Genomic DNA, 25538 nt, shown 5'->3' with positions numbered 1-25538 from the left:
GGGTTGGTCCTTACTGATAAAATTCTGCAGGCTCAGCGTGGATTTGTTAGGAGTGGAATGGGCAAAACAAAAAGAAACAGCCAACGCCACAGTAGCAGCTCATCTTGAAAAGATGTTCAGGTGGATCAAGAATCAAGATATCTTTATTTGTCACATGTACATCGAAACGCACAGTGAAACGCATCTTTTGCATAGAGTGCTTTGAGGGCAGTCCGCAAGTGTTGCTACACTTCTGGTACCAACATAGCATGCCCACAACTTCCTAACCTGTATGTCTTTGGAATGTGGGAGGAAACCGGAGGACCCAGAGTAAACCCACGCAGACACAGGGAGAACGCACAAAATCCTTACAGATAGTGGCGGGAATCGAACCCAGGTCGCTAGTGCTGTAATAGCATTACGCTAACCGCTACAAAGGGGTTCACCATGTAGGGTGGAGGCAGTGAGGAATCAAAAACTTATTGCTTAAAGCTTTGCTATAAGAAAACATAACATTGGTAAAAATCAAGATTCCACCCTGCAGTTTAAATACATGCCACTGGGCTCAAATATGTTTGTTAACACTTTTAATATACAAGGCCATAATAATGCCACATTAAAAGCATACCCACACAAGTAAATTAATAATGCCCAGTCAACTCATTTATGGTAATTTTTTTTAATCTATTATGTTGCATACAATGAAATCACTTTTAACTGTGCTGATGATTTGTATAAAGAGCACTTTCACAGAAAGTCTGACATTTTTGATACAAGTCTTATGGATGAACAGTCACTTTATTACACAAATCCTGGTTATCAAACTGTTGCAGATGAGGGACCGTGACAAGTAATACAAAAAGCTGTAAACATTTTCATATCCTTCTGGTTTCCCACAAATATCCTCTGTAAAAACACTTTATGGCTATTTAGTGTACACTGCAGCAAAGCACCAGTTACTTTTGCTCACAGGATCATTACACAACGTGACATTTTAACCAGTAGCAAAAAATTCTTCAGTACGTTTTCCTTTAGTCAATGACACTGCAATAACTGTACATTGACCAGTAATGGCAGACTATTTCAGTGCAGTTGATTGCCAAATTAAACACAATTTCAGTTGAATCTCAAATTTTTTATGATTTGTGCAATTTCAATGTACTCATATGAAAAATAATACCTTCATTTCCAGATGAAAGAAAGCCTCAAAAAAAAACACAACAGCCACTTCTTTGGTTGTTCTGCCCAGGACAGCTAACAATAAATCCTTGTCAGCTACTGTATTCAAAGGATACAATGGATTGCAACAACTCCCACCAGGCAACACATTTCAGTTCATGTCAGAAAATGTATGCTCTACAGACAAGGCATTGTAGCACAATCCAGGGTTAGGGTGGGAAGGTGGGTGTAAAAAGAGGGACAGATAAGGCAGAATGGATTGATTTCAATGATGTGTCAAAAGCAGGAATTAAAAATTTGTGTACATTTAAAACTACATTTAATTTTCTTTAATTCTCATTTAGGAAATTCCAGCTGGTGACTTCCACATTTTTCTGTAACTAATTTTAAATTCATCGTGGAATGTCCTTCAATTTAAAATGTTTTAGTCAAATATCCAAATATTCAGGTTAACCAAATACATGCACAGCCTTATGCTGCTGAGGAAAATAAAGTGGTTCCACATTCTTTCACAAGATTTCACAATTTAAATAAAGTTTTCTCTAACTTTTGATAACTCTAATTTCTAACTAATATGGATAAGTCACTCTGAAACCTGCATGCCATTCCTGCCTGTGTAATGGTTGTGTTTATAAATAAATAGCATCCCCTGCTTTCCTGAGTGTAATTTCATTAATATTTACTGTGATTGCCGCCACCCCAGAGAGATGTATAGTCTTCCTTCCCTGACTTGTTAGAGGTCAGAATCATTTTTCTTCACTCTCTGGTGCAATTCAAGTAGAGGAAACTCATGATATCCTCTGCCTTTAACAGAAGCTTTTAATAAAACTACAGAAGACAAGTGACTCAAAAGGCACATGAGTAACATAGCTGCTGTGGCTGGAATCCAAAACGTGTTTTAACCCTTGCATTTCATTTGTAACAGAACAAACTAAAAAGTCTATTGGCTTCCTCAGCATTGAGAGCAGGCCATATGGAGAACATACATTTGACGCATCCATCCACCTGCCCAAATTTAGGATCACGCACAGGATCTTGAGCCTAATAACGTCCCTGGGATAGCCTTGTTAAATAAAGCAAAAATTTAGATAGTATACACATACTGCATTTTGCAGAACAAAGTTAGTAATGGTAGTGTAAGCATATAGTACATAACATTTAAATAGTCTTCTTACTAATCCCTTTCCCCACACAATTTGGAGTAATTTGTCATGTATCAAACTCCATGTGTTTTGTTTTATACAAAAGATTGCTCAATAAATTTTGATGCTAGATCACCCAACCTGGAAGCTCAATGTAATAAACATCAAGGCTAATCCAAGAATGATCTGACCACTTGCAGGTCACCTGCATTATCTAGGTGCGAAAGGCCACGAAGGAAAGGATCAGACTTTCAGAAGTTAAACACCGTCATACTTTTGCAAGGCCTCCTCCAATTTTTGAGTCACCTTCTGGTAAAAATGAATCTGCTGCTTAAGAAACTGCTGCATTTGTGTCTTGAAGTCTGACACACGAATAGTGTGAAAATGGTGAATTTCTGCTAATGTGGCGAAGGAAATAGTGTCACAACGTTCACGGACCCCATCTGCCTGATGTAGCTCCATCTTCCCTTCTTCCACATGTCGGTTACTCTCCTTTACTTTGGTGAGAGCACCTGTTGTAAATAGAAACCATAGTCGGTCAAGTGGGAAAATTTAAGCGTTTATAAGTGCCATGATGATTCTAGAAATCATGAAATATTTATGGATAGATTTGCATTAAACAGTTGGTCTTTTGATATAAATTTTAAAGAAAACATTGAATAATTTAATACATTGAAAATAGCTATTCATTGATCATAGCAAAAGTTAATAAACCAAAGAGGCAGGTTTCAGCAATTTTAAGAACCCAGTTACTCCTTCAACAATATCCAGTTTCCACAGGCACAATAATCTAAGCCCAAGAGTTACTTAAATACTCTTTCCTGGAAAATCAGAGCAACAATACCAAACTGCTGTAAATACCCAATAGGTGAATATTTTATTCAGGTGCAAATGATTTGATGCAAAGCAGTATCATGCAACTTATTAAAATTACAAGATGTATCCAAAGTATGCATCAAATTCAGATATTAGAATTATTCAACATATAAAATAATCGTGGACTGAGGTAAACAGCTTCTTTTCACCTGCTGAACAGTACTGATGCAATTGCATAGATGTACAGCAGACCATCAAATGCTGCAATTAAAGCCCCACCGGATATCTACTTAAAAGCTTGCATGAATTAAACTAGACTTTTTTTTTTGCTATAAAAGGTGCACCATAAAAGAATATTTGCAAAAGCGAATTCCATTACTTAACAAACTATTTTGGTTAAACATCTACCCCTTTAATGGAGCCCCACACAGAACTAATAACAAGACCAGGAAACATTGACTGGAGAATTCCAAAACCACAGCAAATCTTCTAAGAAATAGAAATTCAATTAATAACATATAGGTGAAACTAATTTATTTACAATTAGATTTGCTTTTGCTTCCTTCTCTCAGGGTTATCCATAGGCAAATGTTGAATGCCTGTTATTAAACATTACTTCTAACTTGCTACCAAAAATAAACTTGAATTAACGTACATAAAACAATCATGCTGTGCTACATCCATTACACATTCCTGTACAAATATTGCTTGCAGGTGTTACCTTTTAGGAAAACAAATAGATGGTTTTGGGTGGGTGGGCGGGCAAGATTAAAATACAAAACTTATGCATGAATAGAAGTATATACAGAGTGCCTTTATCACCAGCAACAGTTCTCTATTTGAAAGGTTGGCTTGAGTTTTCCATTGGTTTACCAACTTGGTAAATCCTCTTGAATGAAGGTTTTTTTTCTTTTTCATCTATGCATTGGATGTGGCCGTTGGGTCATTGCTGGCAATGTTGGTACTTACTGACCACCCATAAATTCTTCCTGAACCGAAGTGAGTCATCACAATGGTGCATCTGGAATCGCACATTAGTCTGACCAGGTAAATACTGATTTGCTTCCCTCAAGTGCATTAGTGAACCAGAAATTTTTTTTTAAAAAAAAAGCAAAGCAAACTGGTTATTTCCTAGTTAATATTTTTAAGAATAGCAGTCAGTTTTTTTAGTTCCAGATTTATATGATTACTGCAATTTTATGTTCCCCAGCTGCTGTGGACAGATCTGTATGTCTGGCTCAACATCCCAGAATTCTAACTACTAAACCCATAACCTCTATTCTATCGTAGTTGACACATGTCCTCATTACTCAAGTGATTCAAATTAATTGCATGGAAGGTCAGACAATCATGAGTGAAGAATGCCAAATTTCTTCCACAAATGACCCCATTCTTAAGTGTAACATCCTTTCCTCAGCGCTACTAGTTTTGGACTCGAGTACAGATCATACAAGTTTTCTACACAAAAACCACCTATCCCACCCCATTCTTTGCAAGAGGCTGGAGTGTGTACAAGGTGGATGCTTAGTTGAAGGTTTTGATCTGCTATTTCAGCTTCATCCAGTGATGGCCTCCTTTTCAGGTTAATAAGGCTCATACAGTTAGTGTTACCTGTTATTTTTCCAGGCAGTTTAAAACAAAAGACGTGCACATGCGTGAAGAGAAGGAATCATGACAGGGTAGTTAATGAGAGGACATTTCTCCTGGTGAGGCAATCCAGAACTAGAATGCATTGTTGCAGAATAAAAAGGAACGCACAATTAAGACTGAAATGACAAACTTTTTGCTTGGGGATAAGAAGTTTTGCAAATAGTACAAGCACAATATTTGTTTGCAAAGTGAACAGTTTTCATCAACCAATACTGGAAGCAAGCTCAACTAGCCAAATAATATTGTGTTGTTTTAGCTTTTACCACAAAATCCTGCAATATTTAATGCATGGCATTTACCAACATTAACAAATCAATGGAATAATCACAGCTTAAATTATGATTGGACCAATCTAATCTAATGGCAATGGTAGTAACCTACAGGTATATATTAATGACCAGATGATTTTGGAACCAAGTACCAACATGCAGCATGGTCATATAAAAAAAATTAGGATACTGTCAGCTAAAGATCACTATCAGAGAATCCACTATATGAAGAGTCCCATAACAACTGTGAAAGTTCTTCAAATAATAAAAATCTCAAATTTCTGGCATCAAAGGCTTTCATTTCATATGGCCTGATATTAGAAAGAGCTCAAAATCATTTGACTACACAGACAGTAATATTTTTCTGGAAAAAAGACTCAATCCAAAGCATGACAGTATTCAGGGATAATCCCATAATATAAATTGTTTTTGGTTAAAACTGTAACTGTGCATAAAAGTATTAAAGGGAATGAAGGGATATGCATGATACACAGGAGGAGGACATCATAAATTGGCATCAAGATCAGCACAACATTGTGGGCCGAATGGCCTGTCCAGTGCATCGTGAGCAGGCATGGTAGTGTAGCGGCCAGTGTAACACTATTACAGCGCCAGAGACCCGGGTCCAATTCTGGCCACAGTCTGTAAGGAGTTTGTACGTTCTACCCATGTCTGCGTGGGTTTCCTCCAGGTGCTCTGGTTTCCTCCCACATTCCAAAGACATACGGGTTAGGAAGTTGTAGGCATGCTATGTTGGCACCAGAAGAGTGGTGACACTTGCGGTCTGCCCCCAGAATACCCTACGTGAAAGATGCATTTCACTGTGTATTTCGATGTACATGTGACTAATAAAGATATCTTACTGTTCTATGTTCTCTACAAGTTTGTGCACAAATGCTTTTGTGGCCTCCTTCTTGTAACTACCATCGGCGACGAGGTAGAAGAGCCTGAAGACCCACACTCAACGATTCAGAAACATCTTCTTCCCCTCTGCCATCAGATTTCTGAATGGTCCATGAATCCAACTGTTATTCCTTTTGTTTTTGCATTATTTATTTTTGTAATTTATAGTAACTGCGTGTCTTTGGACTGTACTGCTGCTAAAAAACAACAAATTTCATGTCATCTAAGTCAGTGATAATAAATCTGATTCTGACATTTAGAACATAGAACAATTACAGCACAATTCAGGCCCTTTGGCCCACAAAGCTGTGCCAAACATGTCCCTACCCTACAAATTACTAGGCTTACCCATAACCCTCTATTTTACTCAGCTCCATATACCTATCTAACAGCCTCTTGAAAGACCCTATCGTATCAGCCTCCACCACCGTTTCCGGCAGCCCATTCCACGCACTCACCGCTCTGAATAAAAAAAAACTTACCCCTGACATCTCCTCTATATCTACTCCCCAGCACCTTAAACCTATGTCCTCTTGTGGCCACCAATTCAGCCCTGGGGAAAAGTCTCTGACTATCTACCCAATCAATAACTCTCATCATCTTATACACCTCTATCAGGTCCCCCCTCATCCTCCGTCACTCCAAGGAGAAAAGGCCGGGTTCCCTCAACCTGCTTTCATAAGGCATGCTCCGCATTCCAGGCAACATCCTTGTAAATCTCCTCTGCACCCTATGGCTTCCACATCTTTCCTGTAGAGAGGGGACCAGAACTGAGCACAATACTCCAAGTGGGGTCTGACCAGGGACCTATATAGCTGCAACAATACCTCACGGCTCCTAAATTCAATTCCCTGATTGATGAAGGACAATACACCATATGCCTTCTTAACCACAGAGTCAACCTGCGCAGCCGCTTTGAGCGTCCTATGGACTTGGACCCCAAGATCCCTCTGATCCTCCACACTGCCAAGAGTCCTACCATTAATACTACATTCCGCCAACATATTTGACCTACCAAAATGAACCACTTCACACTTATCTGGGTTGAACTGCATCTGCCACTTCTCAGCCCAACTCTGCATCCTATCTACGTCCCTCTGTAACCTCTGACAGCCCTCCAAACTATCCACAACACCCCCAACCTGCGTGTCATCTGCAAACTTACTAACCCACCCCTCCACTTCCTCATCCAGGTCATTTATCAAAATCAAAAATAGTAAGAGTCCCAGTACAGATCCCTGAGGTACATTTGATCAAGCTGATCTCAATTTGTTTTTTTTCTTGCCACTGACAGTCCATTCTACAAGTAAATAGAAGAACTTGCCCTTTATGCCCACTTTACTGTGCCATCACGGCAAAGCTACTGAGGGATCATACTAGAACTCAATTTGGCTTTATAACAAGACAAACCTAGCAGAGCACAGCTGCAAACCTGATCTCCTTTGATAATGGTACTCCACAATGTAAACAACTCAAGCTTTCATCTCAATGGCATCTTGCATCCATAAGGAAAGTCAGTTTCAGCAATAATTACCTAATTGATTACATAAAGGAAATGGGCCTTGACCTCCCTCTGCCTTATGCCCACCTTCATGCACAACTGTGGTATTAATCAATTATGCAGCTGTAGCAAAAGTGTAATTTTGGGTGTTAGTTAATTGCACAAGTATAAGGTTAAATCAGTGCCATAAGCAAAATACAGGATGTTGGAAATCTGAAACAGAAACAGAAGACAGTAGAAGTACTCAGCAGCCCCAGCAGCAGTTGTTGGAAGAAAAACAGAGTTAACATCAAGTCAATAACCTTGGGTCAAAACTGTTTATTGATCACTGTGTCTGGATTCATGTCCCAATACAACTGCTATCCTGATGCACAGAATATTACAATTGCTCAATGGCTTTTAAAACTACCAGTTGGTTCTTAGCAACTTTGGTTATTACTGTAACTAATCTATCAAAAAGTCCTCAGTGAGGCCTGCAGTATCTGTTTTTAAATGTATTTTACAGCACAAGTAAAAGACATACTAAATATGGAAACACTTCCTCAATTGCAGGTAAGAGTACATGAATGCTGGCCAAACAATGTGGATAAAAGATACGCAATGAGTTCTACACTTTCCTTGCCTTTTCCTGATTTAAGCCTGTTTAACAGAGTATTCTCTTTTGAAATTGGAGAACATCAGCATTTTAGGGTCTAACTTTAGGATTATGCCAATGGAGGAAATTCCAGACAGTCCAACCCAATAGTCTGAAAACCAGTTCTTAAATTAAATACAGCATACAAGTTTCTATCAGTGCCAAAAGCAAAATAACAGAGATGTTGGAAATCTGAAAGAGAAACAGAAGATATGAAAAGTACTCAGCAGGTCAAGCAGCATTTGTGCGGGGAGAGAAACAAAGTTAAATGCTTCCAAATCCAGGCACCAAACAAAATTAATGCCAATCCTAACTAAAGGAAAACCAAAGTAGAAAAGCAAACACTTTTGCTCCTTTATATCTCAAGTCTCACTTAGAAAACACTGAAGACTTTTCCCAGTGCCTTTTAGTTTTCTTTTTCACCCCATTAAAAGTGTGCCTTAAATTTTAAATGCTGGATTGTAATGCTACCTTCCCTTTAGTATAAAATTCAACTTATGTTACAGATGTGGACTCTTTACCAAAAGTATGACCCCTTCCCTTTTCCAGTTATGAACATGGGCAAAACTGTCAGTTTCTGGAATGTATTTAGGTTAGTTTTTTCTATTTAATCTCTCCTACCATCTTTTCTGTTAAAATTCAAACCTCACTTTGCCACACTGTTTTTGCACCATGTTTTCATATTCTCTTGTACAGAGTCAGTATATTATACAATCAAGTCATACCAAAATCTAGTTGTTCTTTAAATTCTACCTGTAATATTTCCATGGGCTGATCATTGTAACTGAAATGTTTCAACCACTGACATCATGTCCTTTGACACCAAAGCCATTATGACAAATCGTGCACAATTTATTGAGCTTACTTTACCTTGACCATATTGTAGTCATGTTTCTGTAATGGCCACATCATGCCTTTAACTATTAATTTTACAAGTTCTCTCCACCACCTGTTATAAGGTTATATGTGCACTCAAATCCTTATTCTGATAATTACACCCACCATGCCTACATACCCTGTACATCTTTCTTCCTCACCCCCCCCCCACCCACAAACTGGTTTGAAGCTCACCCCAATGCCTTATGTACTCATTCTGCAAAGGAATGGGCTCACTGCAATTTAGATGGTCACCTGACTTAATGTTTCAGTCCCAATATTAGCTGAAACTATTAATTCTCCTCTGGGGTACCATCCCAATCTTCACCATCAACACACTCCCAAAGAACCATAGACTCTGCATCCTTTTTCAAACCATCACCCCATCTCAAAGCCACCATCTCCAAAAATATACTGCTCACCAAATTCTCACCCATATTTCCTGGAATTCCTTGGCTGAATCCTTCCAATGATGTTTCTTGGCCATGCACAATCTTCATATTTTGGTGACTTATTTGCACTCTTTGAGATGATTCACTCCAACATCAGCATTCAACATCCCTTGACAATCATCCAACTGTGGACTGCACCAGCTTGGTTCCATTCTCACTTATTGAGCTGTACCCAATTCTACAGTGGGCTCTTTACCCACGCTACCTCAGATATCCCTCTATGGTTACTCATTTGTCATCACCCTTCCTCCAAATTCTATTCATGCTACTCATGAGCAACTTCATCCAAAATACTCAGTTTCTAGATGCACACTGACCCCACCCATCTCCATCCTTGGGCTCCAATTGTCTGACTGCTTGTTCCACATTCAGTACAAGTGAACAACAATTTCCTCCAATCAAATACATTACCAGGAAAAGCAAGGTCATCACAAACATCATTCTCTAGCCACCAACTTCATCCCTCTCACTACCATCCATCTGGAACCAAACCAAGCAATTTATAACCTCTGCAACCAGACTAGCACCATCACCAAAATTGCCTGCCTCTATCATTCAACACTTCTCTTGCCTCTTTTGTTGCTGAAACCGTCAATTGCCTTTAGATTGACTACTTCACCACATTCCTTGCTCACCTCCTTTATTCTATCAATGCAAGTTTGGTCATTCAAAACTCTGCTGTTGAATGGCAGAACAGGTTCAAAGAGCATCATAGATCCAATGTCCGTTTCTTAGGTTCTTAGAAAATCAATTTGCAGAACCTCAAATCTATTCCAATCCATGTCATTAGTTCCCGTATGAACCCCATAGGAGAGTCAGCTCTAGTTGCTCACCTGCGCATTCAAAAATATTCTGCATCTGCTCTGATGACTTGAATCTGGGTAACTTAAGTAATCTATCATTCAGGGTCATTTCTACAAAAGCCTTCCTGACACCACTATAGTTACCATTCCTTATAGTTACTACTGCTATTTCCCTTTGAGGAATACTTACTTCTCTATGCCTTGTAGTCATTCAATTATTCTCTTCTTTTGGCATTATTTATGTCAATATCACTAAGTATCTCACCTCTTCAGATGCACCTTTGCTGTCTTCACTCGTTGCTTCGTGTGAAGTTTGTTAGCAGTCACCCATTACCCTTTACCGGTTTACTTCTAGAAATTTGCAGTGCCTCATTTAGAAAAGATTCTTCCTCCCAAAATTTTAATACAGCATCTCTAGTTAGCTTTAAAAGTTTCACCTCAAAAAGTACAACCCACACACATTCGAACATATTCACTTTGCAAGGTACACAAGCCCATGCAGGTCCAGGTCATGAACCACTTTGGATTTTGATCCTGTTTCAGATACACTTATTGAAGGAAGATTACAATGAGCACCTTAAACTTTATTATAAACATTGGACAAATCAGCTGTCAGCCCACATGTGCAAAACTTCATTAAATCTAAAAATGCACTCCAAAATATGAAAGTATGGAAATCCCAAAGATATAACTCTCAAATTTGACCGTTTTCAAAAATGCTTCCAAATGTTTGAATTAAAATCTAAATACAAGTGCCTGAGCCATACAGTAAATGTCCAAAACTAGTAATGAAGGACAAAACATCAGCCCCATATTAACTGTAACTGTAAAATCCAGCTGATACTAGTACAATTATGCTGTACTAGTCTACTCTACTAGGTACCTCTACTTTTCGTGATATTTATTAATGACTTGGATGAGGGGCTGGAAGGGTGGGTTAGCAAATTTGCAGATGACACAAAGGTCAGTGGTGTTGTGGATAGTGTGGAGGGCTGTTGAAGCTTACAGAGGGATATTGATAGGATGCAGAGCTGGGCTGAGAAGTGGCAGATGGAGTTCAATCCGGAGAAGTGTGAGGTGGTACACTTTGGAAGGACAAACTCCAAGGCAGACTACAAGGTTAATGGCAGGATTCTGGGGAGTGAGGAGGAGCAGAGGGATCTTGGGGTTCATATCCACAGATCACAGGTGGATAGGGTAGTTAAGAAAGCTTATGGGATGTTAGCTTTCATAAGTCATGGGATCGAGTTTAAGAGCCGCGAGGTAATGATGCAGCTCTACAAAACTCTGGTTAGACTACACTTGGAGTACTGTGTCCAGTTCTGGTCACCTCATTATAGGAAGGAGGTAGAAGCGTTGGAAAGGGTGCAGAGGAGATTTACCAGGATGCTGCCTGGATTGGAGAGTATGGATTATGAGGAGAGACTAAGGGAGCTAGGGCTTTACTCATTGGAGAGGAGGATGATGAGGGGAGACATGATAGAGGTATACAAAATATTAAGAGGAATAGGTAGAGTGGACAGCCAGCACCTCTTTCCCAGGGCACCAATGCTCAATACAAGAGGGCATGGCTTTAAGGTAATGGGTCGGAAGTTCAAGGGAGATATCAGAAGGAGGTTTTTCCACCCAGAGAGTGGTTGGTGCATGGAATGCACTGTCTGGGGTGGTGGTGGAGGCTGATACGTTGGTCAAGTTCAAGAGATTGTTAGATAAGCATATGGAGGAATTTAAAAGAGGGGGATATGCGCGAGGAAGGGGTTAGTTAGTATTAGGCGTGGTTTGAAGGTCGGCACAACATGGTGGGCTGAAGGGCCTGTATTGTGTTGTATTGTTCTATGGTTAAAAAGGTGATATCTGAATATAACAACAATTATGATCAATTGAAAGAGGCTGGTGTTGTACACAAGCAGAAAAGTGTCAAATATTCTAAATGCTACACCTTATAAAACTGCTCTAATATTTAGAAACAACCATTTCTGATGGCCAGAAAGAAAACATAGCATCAGTTGAAAGCCATGCAACAAAAGCACATCTGATGGCACATATTATAGGGGAAAAAAAATCTCTTCTCAATGATGAATCAAATGCTTTGTGTTGCAACTTCAATATTAGGGCTTCACCAAATTGAAGTGTTTCAAGATCAGAGACTACAACTTAGGAATGTTCTTGTTTTTCTGTTTCCAGCGAGGACCACGTTCTTACCAAAAAAAAACTGCTGCTTGTTACAATGCAATGAATTATAGCATCTAAATTACAAAACTTGAAAATAATAAGCAGCATTCTCTCTTTCAATGAAGCACGGAAAAAGAGAGGTTTATTTTGCCTTCTGTTTTCCAGTTCAACCATTAACGTTGTTGTCTGATGTGGCAGCTTTATACACTAGAATGTGCCCCTGCTTGAAAAGGAGAAACACTTCAATCTTGGCATTGGTTGATAGTAAACCAGTTGGGCCAAATGGCCCATATGTGTACTCTATGCAACTCACCATAAAATTTCTCTCTTATACAAGTTGATGTTTAGTGTTATTCTTAAGTGTCAAAATGTCTGGCTTCTGACCTACACATTCTGGCTTTTATTTCTCTTATAGCCAGGAGGGCTGCATTGCTTAAATGGAAGGAAGTCACTCCGCCTACTCATGCTCAATAGTTATGGGATGTTATGTCATACCTAAATTTAGAGAAGATCCGTTGTTCAATTTCTGAATCTAACTTAGATTTTCAAACGCTGTGGGGACCTTTTTTGAATTATTTTCAAAACCTTTGATTTGGTGGCTAAAATACAGATATTGGCTGATATCGCCATGTGTCAAGGGTTTTTCCTTGTCCTTTCCTTTATTAAACAACTTCGGTCTTGGTAGTGGGTTTAGATTTTTTTAATATAATAAAATTATTCCAATTTATTTGTTATTAATTATCATGTGTGATTATTAATATAGAGTATTGTGATTTCAAGTATGATTTAACACAATGTACTTAATAGTACTTTTACCTTTTTGATTCATGTACTCTATTTTCTTTGTGGAATTAATAAAAATATTGTAAAAAGAAAACATCTGGCATTGATGACTGTTTTTAAGTGTAGAGTCTCGTGCTTTCAAAATTATTGCAAAAGATTAAAAAAATATATAAATTCTCACAAATCTACCCACTTTGTTTTCTGTGCCAATGTGACTGAAATATTCCAATTGGTAGTTCATTAGCCGGATTAGAGATTTTATTTTAAATGAAACAAATCTTGCCATATTCATAAGCTGAAAAATCCCACAGAATTTATAGGAAAGAGGGTATAATGAAAAGTGGTGCATTAAAACATAACTGAAAAAGTCACGAGATTTGTGTACAACTTTTCTTTCACCGTGCATACAGATTTGCATCTTCTTCTAAAGTATTCTCAACAATCAGCAGTTTTCTGTTTAGCTCATCACTGGGGTGAGGCAAAGTAACAAAGATTAAAAACTTGCTCAACAAATTTCCTTTTTCATCATGTTTGATTATAACTTTAACTCTTGCATGGATTTCAAGTTACCTAATGAAAGTCATATTCGGTTCTTTTTGGCATAAAAATCCTGCAATATATTTGACAGAATGATTGCCCATTTCAGTTTTAATTTAATTACTCGATTAGAAACGGTTATTCCTTTTCTTCCATAATATCTCTGCACAATTTATGATCTTGAAAAGCAGGAGTTTCGTTATGGTTGCCTTGATGCAATATATGAATTTACTTAGCACACTACTGCTAAAAAGTATGTAATCTTGAGTCTCAATAGAAAATAATTTCTAAAAGGCAAGTGACATTTTACCAAATCAAAGAACTTGTCAAAGAATTAACAAAATTAGATATAAAGTTGATAAAACAAATGGGAAATGAAGCTACAGCAAGACTAGCCCCCTCAATAGATAATCAAAAGGGGGGGGGGGCAGAGATTAGTTTGGTGAATGCGCAAAATTTAAGTAAATTGACTTCCAGGTGGCTTTAACGAACTTTTTTCCTCATCACCTGAAGAAGTACGTGTCAAGATTTAAAATGTAGTGCACTAGTCAGCATATCCAGTCCTTAAGAAAAGCAACAAACTTGCACTTCTCACCAAAACATCCAAGTTTCTAGAGGTGGCTTTATTCCAAGGTTCTTGTGAAATTATGTTGCAGCAATAGCTACTATTCTACCAATGGCACCACTATGATCTTTTGAATGTTTTAACTATATTCTCTTGAATGGAGTACCACCAAAACTTTTAGGGCATGCCAATAATTCTTGATTTTGCCAAGTGCCCCAACTTTGTAAAGCTTATTCTTGAATTGAAGGTCCAATTTTAAACAGACATTACAACATGAGCCCTAATTTTCCAAGACTAACAAAAACCTATGCCAAGAATAGTTTCTGGCAGCTTGCCAGGCTCAAGCTAACAGAGATGATTGTACCTGGTTTTGCAGATCAATTCAAGCTCCAAATCCTACTTCAGGCTAGTTGCCAGCATAAAGCCAAAAGGCCTATGCACAAATTTGGTCACTGGCTTAAATTTATAGAAAGGAGCACATTGAAAAGACAAGTCCATTCATTTCAACCAACAGTTTCTAGACAGCACTTAAGAACCCCTAAGAATCAATACACAAAAGTTTTCTTGGACTCTCCAAGAGATTATTCTTTCTTGTCATCAGAAGGAAATCTGTAATGCCTGATAAAAATAATGCCATTAAGATGACTGAAAAGCCAATTGAAGAACTTTGACAAATGCCAAATGGGGAATTAAATGCTCTGATTTTTGTATAACATGTTAAGATGCTTTGCAGAGAGCATACTAAAGATTGAGACACATGCACACTATAGCTGACACACAAATTTAAAAACAAAAACACAAGTCTTAAATTGGCCTTGATACCAAATATTTGGCTTGCCATGTGTATAACTGGATTTGCCTTTTTCCAATTCAATTCTGATAAAGGTCACCAACCCATACCTTAACTACATTTCTCTGCACAAAAGTTTGTGCAATTTGCTTAGTATTTTCTGCAATTCTTTGATTAATAAAAATTAATACACTGGTGTTATTTTTCTTATTAATAAAGTTTGAAAGTTTAGAAGAACGAGGTGATCTATTAAAAGATAGAAAGTTTTTCAGGAGCTTGACAGAGTAGCTGCAAGTGTTGGCATTTCCCCTAGCTGAGGTGCCTTGAAGCACGAGTCACAACCTCAAAATAAAGATTCAGCCATTCAAGAACAGAAGCGAAAGAAAATCTCTTCACCTTGAGGGTAATGTATCTTAGGAATTCTCTTTCCAAGATGGCTATGGATGCTCAGTCACCAAGTATATTCAAGACAAATAATTTTTTAAAAAAGATATTAAGGGAATAAAAGGAAAAGAGGTTAATGCAGCAAAGTGGCAGCAATGTAAAAATTAGCCATATCTTATTGAATGGCAGAGCAGACACAAGGGGCCAAAAGATCAGCTCCTACTTCTGTTTCTTATGGTCTTGTGAAAAGCCTTCATTTTCAAGTAAGTTATGTTAAACTATAAATTGTCTTTGTCCAAACACGCATCTTCAGCTTATCTAATATCAAATCCTCCATTCTACATTGAAAGTAAAATTATTTGTTTGATTGGAAATTCAAATCACTGGTGGTCTTAAGATGCTGGTGTGTCAAAGTGTGGGGTTCCAAGATTCATGCTGAAAGGAACAACAATATCCTAAAAGGAGGCAAAAAGCAAATTTGGAGTTGACTGATCTTGCCAAATGCATTTTTGCAAAGGTGTGGACAGGTTATGTGTGAAATTCAAACCTCATTTAACTTGGGAACTTTACGCTAAGAGGTGGGTAAATATACTGTGAAGACAAAAGAGACTTCAGATACTGAAATCTGGAGCAAAAACCTAACTGCTGGAGGAACTCAACAGATCAAACAGCATTTGTTGAGACAAAGATAGTCTGCATCCAGCACATCATCCTTTGCCATTTCTGCTAACTGCTACCACCAGTCATGTGTTTCCCTCTTGCCTCACCACCTGCCCCCCTCCAACAGTAGGAGTTGCAATATTTCATCCCTCAACACCATCCAAGGACCTAAACAGCCCCTCCAGGCGAGGCAGAAATTCACACGCACTTCCTCCAATCTTCTTTATTGCATTTGGTGCTTGCAATATTACCCCACCCCACCCCCACCATCAGGGGACCAAGCATAGACTAGATGACCATTTTGCTGGTCGCCTTGCTCCGTCCACAGCAGCCATATTGGGCTTCTAGTTGCACATCATTTTAACACCCCTTTCCACTTTCATACCCGACCTGTCTGTCCTCTGCCGGCTTCACTGTGGCAGTGGAGAAAAGTACAAACTAGAAGAACAGCTCCTTGGATTCCACCTGGGTAGCCTTTAGCCCAATGGTATAAGCATTGAATTTTCCAATTTCAGGCAACCTACTCCCAATGTTCCTTTCCCACTCCTACCAGTCCACCAAGTTCTCTTTCTCCCATTGTTCACCTTTCCCCATTTCCATCTGCCCATCACCCACACACCCATTCACCTAGGTTTCTTCTCCCTGGCCAACCCTCCCTTCTCAGGTTCCATCTGCCCACCATCCCTCCCTTATTTAGTTCCATTCATCACCTTCCAACTTCCATCACTACCTTCTCCCTCCCATCACCCCACCTGGCTTCATCTGCCCATCATCCCCCACCACACTTCACCTGGTTCCACCCGTAAGACATAGGAGTAGAATTAGGCCATTTGGCCCATTGAGTCTACTCCATCATTCGATCATGGTGGATTTATTTTTCCCTCTCAACACCATTCTCCTGCCTTCTCCCTGTAACCTTTGATGCCCTTACCTCCCTCTCACCTATTTACTCAGGATATCTTCCCTCTGCACTCTCAATCCTGATGCAGGGTCATGACCCAAAATGTCAACCCTCCCTTTGTCTCCACAGATGCTGCCTGACCTGCTAAATACACAATGAATTGATAATGAGCCACAGACAAGGAAGGTCCCCAGATTTGATCTGTTTATAGCAACAGAGCAAATTGCAGAGAAATAAAGGAATCAAAAATAAAATCAGCATACAGTGGGCAACTGTTAGGGCAGAGGTTGCTAGAAAATCTGTTGAAAGGCACGTGCAGACGTCAATGACTGGTGTAACAATGATTCAGCCCAGACAAAAAATTGCCAGCGCATCTGGAACAAAGCAATGCACGTGATCACTGCTCCTGCATTCATTAACCACTCTATTCAGTATTCACATATTATGGCACCATTATAACTTCTGCTTTGGCAGACCCTCAGAATTGAGGATGACTTGCTTCCACTCCCGTTGTTGCTTCAGTGTGGCAGATGAGGCATCTGTAGGATGGACAGGCAGTTAGATTGTGAGGAGATGCACTTCTTCCATCATTCATACAGCACTGCTGTGTCTTCCTGATGGACATTCTAGGGGTTCTCTACACCATCCCAATTACTCCATTTCAAGTGGTCACACGCTAGAGATTCACAAGAGTTAGTGGGCATGATTCATTTTCTCCTCACCCCACCTGGTAATCTTCCCCTGATGGAGTTTAGTGTGTGTTTCCAGAATCACACATGTAAATGACATGACCTATCAACTGACTAGTGCATTAATGCTGGGAATGTTGGCCTGGGAGGGGACACTGACATTGGTTTGCCTACCCCTTACAGCGAATGTGGAGGATTTTGAGGAGATGGTATTGTTAGTATTTTCTAGGGCATCATGGTGGCTGCAGTAGGTAGTCCAATCTCAGAAGGATATAGATGGGCAGGGATCACCAAGACTTTTTCCAAACTCCAGATCTAGAATTTAAGATTCCCCAGCTGCCAAGGGCAAGATTCAAATTTGTCTCAGGTTAGGAGCAATTAGGGATAGACAATGTTTTCCCATTGTCAGTAATATTGTTATGCTGTGAATGATTATATAATACTAAATTCTCATAACTTAAATAATTGAATAATGCAAACTGATAATCAAATCTATAACCAGCTTCACTGATGATGCTTGGTTGTACTGTCAGATTTAAAGATACTACCACTGCTGATACAATAATTAAGGAATATTTGAGTATAATACCTCTAAAGGGTTCCAGAAAGCTTTAGCAAAATAGCTTTACAATTCAGTCCCCCTCACATCTGTTAAATGCCTTGGGACATTGTTCTGAGTTAATAAATGGAAGCTGTTTTAAGTTCACCAAAGTTCTGAAAAGGTTGCTATGTATTTTAATTCCAGTAACCATGACCACTATACTAGCTTACCCAGAAACGAACTTGAGCAGCAGTGTTCCAAGTGTGTTGTAACATGTTGAATTGGGGAAAGCCACAACATTTTTTAAAAATAGGGTAAAAGGTTTTAAAAAAGATAAAAAGGGATGTACAAGCCAACAATGCCAGTGTTACAGAAGTGTAACAAAATTAACCTGCTGGCAGAGCAGATCTGGGGAAAAAATGTCCAAGTTCAGGTTGAAATTCGTACATTTTAGGTACTGGCAGAAGAGCAAGGATCTTAAAGATGCTTTGGCACTTCCATTTTGTGAAGAGCTTGAAAGAGAAGTGGAAAAACAAGACACTGAGCAAAAGCTGATATATACTGTATGAACCCAAGTGCCGGGGAAGAAATAAAGAAAGGCTGCAGAGAATATACTGCAAGGATTCAGTTGGATAATTTAATACATAGTTCTCAACCCTGATTCAGTCAACAGCATTTGAATAGTACAACAGACATTATCGACACCTGATCTCCAATCATTTACAGTCTACAGAAAAGTCTACAGCATAGAACATTCCAGAATCAGAAAAAAATGGAATGAGATGAGGTGGGGCAAGATGCAAGAATCAAACTGAATACATTTCAAAGTCTTCTGCAAAATCTGAACAATTTCTTTCAGTTCTGTTTCCCAAAAAAAAACCCACACACAAAAATGGATGACCAAGTGTCAATTCTTAGTTATAATGTACACAGCATTCAATTTTCTGGATGTTCTCAGGCACGCAAATTCTCCCCAATTAGTTACAAATGATGGGTATTTGGATGCAAACTAATCAGCACTGCACTGTTAAGATTTTATAGACCACACCATACTATTGTACAAATTTTCAATCTTGTTAGGCTCTTTTTACATAGAAAATATCAAATTAAAGCTACATTGGGGTTTGCATTTATTTCAGACTTGATTACTTAAACCAACTTGAAAAATAAATATGTATACTTACAAATTTGCTTAAATCTAGTCTGAAATCCCAAAGGAGCAGAAAATCAGATCTCATAGCCTGTTGCCTAGCTACCTTACTGCTTATTTCCTCTAATTTGTAGCAATGGGCAGTGCTTGTAATTCTTCTAACATCAATTTCTTGTTGCTTCCTTCAGCTTTGCCATCATAAGATAAAACTTTGGTTTTAAATAAGCTGAATTCTTGAAGGCCAACTATGCTCTGTGCTTACTTTAAAGTGATAATGCCTACAACAGTGGCAACCTCAACAAGAGAAATAAATGAACCTCTGAGTGTATAAAGAAATTGTTGAAATTAAAGGTGTCCACAGGACAGATACCACAGATTGATCTCCCTACTACAACAAGTGATTTGCTTTAGCGACATTAATAATTGCATATTCCTGAGAGTTCTTTACATTTTTTTTGAAAACAAGTGTTAGATAAACATAATCCATACACAAAGTTCATTGAACACTATTTTTTAAAATCATATAGACGGTGTATAACGGGAAGAGAATGCCATTTCCTGGAAAACGTGTTCTCTTTATACACTGTGGATGATCATGGGAAGCAAAACAAAACTGTGTCCAGTTTTGCAAAGTTCAGCCTGAATCAACTGCTTAGCTCAATGTTCTATCTGCATCCAAATTATCCAAAATATAAATAGAGATTTATTTTCCAAGAATATTAAAATGAAAGACTATGCTTTACATCTCACAATTAGGCCGATGGCACAAGTGACAACATTTGCAATCAGTAGGATACAAATCATTGACATTGATTGATTAGTTACATTAGTTAGATTAGAGGTTTTTAAAAAAAAAAATTCACAATTAGTTAACTGGTGCACATTCAACTCTTTTGGGATTATGGCAAATCTCCCCTCCCCCATGCCATCTGTTCCCAATTGTGATGTCATTTCCAATCTCATTTTTATTTTGCAGCAGTGTCATCCCATCTGGTATAATTGACTTTCTTCCCCTCCCAAACTAAAGCCCTTGAATAAATAGATAGTATGCTGTTTACATTTCCAAAATGCACACATTCTTGCCCATAACATTAGACCAGAAGATTTTAAGCACATTTTCAATTATTATTCCTAGTCTCACAAACGATAGTTTTAGATGGCCACATTATGTTTCAGTTAAAAGGGTTTTTTGTTTTGGATTAAAAAAAAGTTTCCTCTGCGTGCTAAGGATGTGAATTCACGCAAGGTTTATAGGCTAACTGGGAGGTGACCATCTTTTACATAGCTAACAGCAGCTCAGTTACCCAAATTGAACAAACAACGTAAGCATTTAGAAGATGTTATGTCAGCAGTCTGACTCAGCAGCTTGCAGCAATGGATCAGCCAATTTGAGTTTTGGCTTGCATGGATAATTTGTGCAATGCAAAATACATTATAAGCTTACTGGCTTCTTTAAACACATTAAATGATCAAGAACCATAACATTTTACATCCTATGATATTGACACATTCCCAGGAAATGCAGAGCATGGAGTAACACTATTTTCTTTAATCTTAGGCATGTCTTAACTAGTAAGTCTCACTTTAATGTCAAATTTTAGACTTCCTAAGGACAGCTACTCTTGCAACTCAAATAAAATGGACTGTGGTTTGTCTAATACCTTGAAATTCACCAGAACCAGCTGACTGCCAAAATCTTTAACAAGATGCCACAACGATGGCACGCTTCAACAGCACCAAACCTCAAGCAATTTTGTTGAAATTATTTAATTTTTCATTGCAAACATACAACTGGGTCCATCTGACTGTCTGAAAAAACTAAAAACTTTTTTTTAATCAAAGTCCTTTAGATACATACATTTGCATGACAAGTAGATCATGAATAAGAAGATAACAACAATAGAAAAAAATTAATCCTTTCAAAACTGTCTTAAATTTGGGAGAATAGAGAATTGTAATCAAGAAAGAAATGGCCAGAAAAAGGAAATACAATTAGAGAAAGCCTGCATATTCATTCTGAAAATTGATCTTTACTCTTACAAGTTTTAGAGATGGTCCAGTAATCCAAATCTTTAAAATTTGTTTTTAGAAGTTCCAAATTGGTGCAACTCAAGAACTTGTTTTAAAAGGGTTCGCCTAGAAAGCCTGGCAATCCCTGGATCACCTAGCACATTAGGGTCTTGAACTTTGTCGAAAATAGCACATGACAATGATATTGGTTCAAGCACCATGGAACAGCAATTCCACCATTCTCCTCTCCAAATTTTGGATCTGAAATATTGATCTTAAGTAGTCAGCTTTAGTGCAGCAGTTTATCAAATTCTAAAGTACAGTAAAACTCCGATAATCCAGCAGTTTTTTTTGGGACTTTGGTAATGCTGGCTTATCAGAGCTTTACTGTATTTTAGACTACTGAATGTTATTCTTATTAATACCCCTAGAAACAAAAAACATTACAGAGTAGAATAATAATTTTTCCAGTGAACCTGGAAAGTATAAAAAGCATACACAAGCATACTGGACCCCAGCTATGGCCATGCACCTGCTCATAGTTTGGACACCAACCTAATCAAACTTTTGATCCCAGGCTCTGTATGCACACTCCACTTGCACTCTGGATCCTGGTTCACATTACAGACTAACAAGCAAGCTGAGTGCCAGACCATCAGAATTTCTAAACAATCAAATGCTGGATTATTGGGAGTTTTACAACACAGAACATTACAGCACAGTACAGGCCCCTTGGCCCATGATATTGTGCCAACATTTTATCCTGCTCTAATATCTAGCTAAACCTTCCCTCCCACATAGCCCTCCATTTCTCTATCATTCATGTGTCTATCTAAGAGTGTCTTAGATGTCCCCAATGTATCTGCCCCCACAACCTCTGCCAGCAGTGCATTCCACGCACTCACCCCGTGTAAAAAAAAACTTGCTTCTGACATCCCCCTTATATCTTCCTCCAATCACCTTAAAATTATGCCCCCTCGTGTTAGCCATTTTCGCCCTGGGAAAAAGTCTCTGATTGTCCACTTGATCTATGCCTCTTATCATTGTATCTTATTTTATATTTCAAGCAGTCATAATGAATAATACTTTTGTACTCAAACCATATATTTTTGAGGTGGGGGAGGGAAAACTATTAAAATTAGAAGTATTTAAACCAAGTACACTATCCAATAAGAAAAACTCTAATTAACTCAGATTCTTGGAACTACTCTAATAATTAATCAGATCACAATGCAGCTGTAATCTCTCAACGTCTGCTGAACATTTATATGGTGCATTTATTAAAACATCCTAATACATACAATAACAATAGCACCCCACCAAATACCACCTTTATTACATTAAAATATAGAGGTTTTCAAAGGGAAATATCCATGCATAACTACTAACATGGGCAAATATAGCAGTGATTTGACAAGTCAACACATAATGCTAGTATTAAAAGATCAGAAAATGCCTTTGGAAAGCAGACATTGATGTGCATGTTGCAATGAATCTTGAATAGGTCTTAAACAGACAAAACAATTGAATTTGATGTCCTTTTTCAGTATCTATAATCAGACCTCAATTGTCCAATGGTTTAGATGCCTTTTTGCTCTGAAATCACCTGTGACTCAGCAAACACCATAATCAATTTGTGCAAATTCAACAACCCACAAAAACGAACGTCTCCTCGAAAAGTTGGCACCTTAGTATCAAATATCACCTGCTCAAAAGTTCCAAAACTTCAACCCATGGTCTGACTCGGGCAAAGAAATGCAGCCACCGAATCAAGCTGACAGAGATGGTCAACTTGCTCAAGTTTACAACAAGAATTTTATACATGGTACATGATATAGTTTAATCCACAAGGACAAAAACAGTTGCATGATGTCATTGTTTTGACGGATTTATAACATTTACTGGTCTGGTATCATTTAAATGATTATATCACGTAATTTGCTTAAATCTGAAAAGTCAATTTGTTGCAATGAGTTACGCTAACCTTGTGTAATATGCAAAAAGAAAACCGTGTAAATACCTTTCTGGACGTGGATAATATCAGGAAAGTTGGTCAGGTGCCCCTGGTAAAGCGCTAACAAGTCCACGATAGGGTCTATATCTTGTTTAGGCTGTTCTGCAAAAAGTTCTCCTATAGCATCGTACACGTCTCCAGTAAATGCGATGGCACGATTGAGTCCAACCGAGAAGGACTGCTGGTCCATCTCGAAAGCTTGGCTGAGCAATCGGAAAGAGGTGCCGACTTTCTGGTATTCTTTCTTAAAGCCCACTACCTGCTTCCTGGCAAACTCGTTGGCAGTGTGACTGAGCTGGAACACGCTCTCATCCATCCTCTTGGTGAACGCTTTGAAACCGTCCACCCTGCTCTCTACCTCCTGCAGGTCCAGGGGGGTGGGCGGGGTACTGAGAGTCAGGAAGAAGTTGGCGCCCACCATGTCGTCCTTCTCGGCTTTGCGCTTGCCCTGCTTCCAAGCCTTCTCGTCGTTGCAGGTGAGGAAGTGCTGGAAGACGTCGCAGCGTGCGAGCACCGGGTGGCTCGTCATGTGGTTCATCCACAGGATCAGTCCCTTCTTGCGCTTGGAGATGAAGTCTTCCTCGAAGCGGCCCGTGGCTTGCTTCTCGGGGATGTGAGGCACCGAGATGACGGGGAACTTCTCCACCAAGCGCCCGTACAGCCAGTCGAAGTGCTTGTAGCGCCGGTTGACTTGGCTCTGGGTGTGGCTGGGTACCAGGCGGTAGGAGATGTAGCTCTTGATACCCTTGAACTTGGTCTGCTTGGTGGGCTCGTCGATGGAGCAGGAGAAGGGGTAGGGGTTCTCCTGCCACTCGGGGCCGTGCGGGCCCAACACCACGCAGATCTTGTCGCCATCCTTGACGAAGCCGGCCGCCTCTCCCAGGATGAACGCCTCGCCGCCCGACTTAACGAAGGTGGAGAAGCGGTTGAGGTTCCTGCCCACCGTGGCCGTGCTCTTGGCGGAGGCGGCCGACGAGACGGAGCCCGAGGCGGCCCGGTTGCCCGTCCCCATGCTCACTTTATAGCGGCCGGTCCCGTCGAAATCCGAGTAGCCGCCTCCCCCTCCACCGCCGCCCCCCATCCCGGCCGCCGACAACGGCTCGTCCGCCACCGTCGAGTTATCGTCCCAGTCATCGTCCCAGTCGTCGTCGTCGCCGCTGCCCGACGGCTGTTGCTGCAGCCCCCCGAGGCCGACCCCGACCCCGGGCTGCACCAGGGGCGGCGGGCAGAAAGTGCTGACGACGGGGCAGGAGGGCAGCGGGAAACCGCCGGGGGGCTGGGGTTGGGCCTGGGGCGGCGGCAATACTGCCTTCACCGCCGGGGGGTCGTAGCTGCCGCCGCCGGGCACGTTGGCGTAACGGGAGGCGGGGGGCTCGGCGTCGCCGCCGCCGCCGCTGCTGCCGCCACCACCCCGTAGGATCTGCACGTAGGAGGCCGGGAAGAGGCCCCGCTCGCCGCGGCTGTTGGCTCCCTCCAGCCAGCCCTCGATGTCGTGCTCGCTGTAGACGGTCAGCACCTCATCCTCCCGCACCGAGATCTCGCCCACGTTCTCGCTCTGGAAATCGTACAGAGCCCGAGCCTGGAGCGCCATCGCCCTCCCCCACCCCCCTTCAACAGTCCCAGCAAACCCCCCCCCCCACCCCCCTTCAACAGTCCCGCGGGAGGCCCCCTCCCTCCCCTTTGGCCCGGACCCCCGGCTCACCCACGCCCCACTCTCGCCCTCTCCTCCACTGGAGCTCCCGGGCGGAGAGGCTGCGCGGGGCGGCTTGCACCCCCCCTCCCGCCGTTCGCCGATTTGTTTTCGCTCTCCAGCAAGCTGTTGCTTTTAGTCACTGATGCACATAAATCCTGCGAGTTAAACGGAGATTCGAGTCCCAGTCGGATTCGGGGTACCAAAAGGAAAGACTTGACGGGGAAAATTAACCAAGAACTCCCGTGATATTTTCTTTCAACAGTAAACTTCCAGCTGCAAACCTCGGGAGCCGCTCAGTCTGAGTGAGTGAGTGACTGACTGACTGCCCCAGTCAGAGAGAAAAAAACACACGTAACCAGTCTGAGCAAGCGAGCTCCGACAGCAGGGGCAGGGCAAGAGAGCAGCTCCCTCAGTAGGTTAGGCACAATGTAACGAGCACCAACCC

The 25538-nt window shown here is 40.3% G+C and overlaps 1 protein-coding gene across 1 annotated transcript; it reads right to left on the bottom strand.

Moving 5' to 3' along the window:
• Positions 1-644: 644 nt before the first annotated feature.
• On the bottom strand, positions 645-25459 carry LOC127582169 (sorting nexin-18-like). The gene is made up of 2 exons (XM_052037236.1): positions 23407-25459; positions 645-2812 (listed from the first exon to the last, which is right to left on the bottom strand). Exons 1-2 carry the CDS (start codon positions 24989-24991, stop codon positions 2559-2561), a joined length of 1839 nt encoding a protein of 612 aa, XP_051893196.1. The 5' UTR covers positions 24992-25459; the 3' UTR covers positions 645-2558.
• Between the last annotated feature and the right edge of the window lie 79 nt (positions 25460-25538).

Source organism: Pristis pectinata, chromosome 2, assembly GCF_009764475.1.
Source record: "Pristis pectinata isolate sPriPec2 chromosome 2, sPriPec2.1.pri, whole genome shotgun sequence".
NCBI classification, from domain to species: Eukaryota; Metazoa; Chordata; class Chondrichthyes; order Rhinopristiformes; family Pristidae; genus Pristis; species Pristis pectinata.
This window is presented reverse-complemented; position numbering and strand designations above follow the sequence as displayed.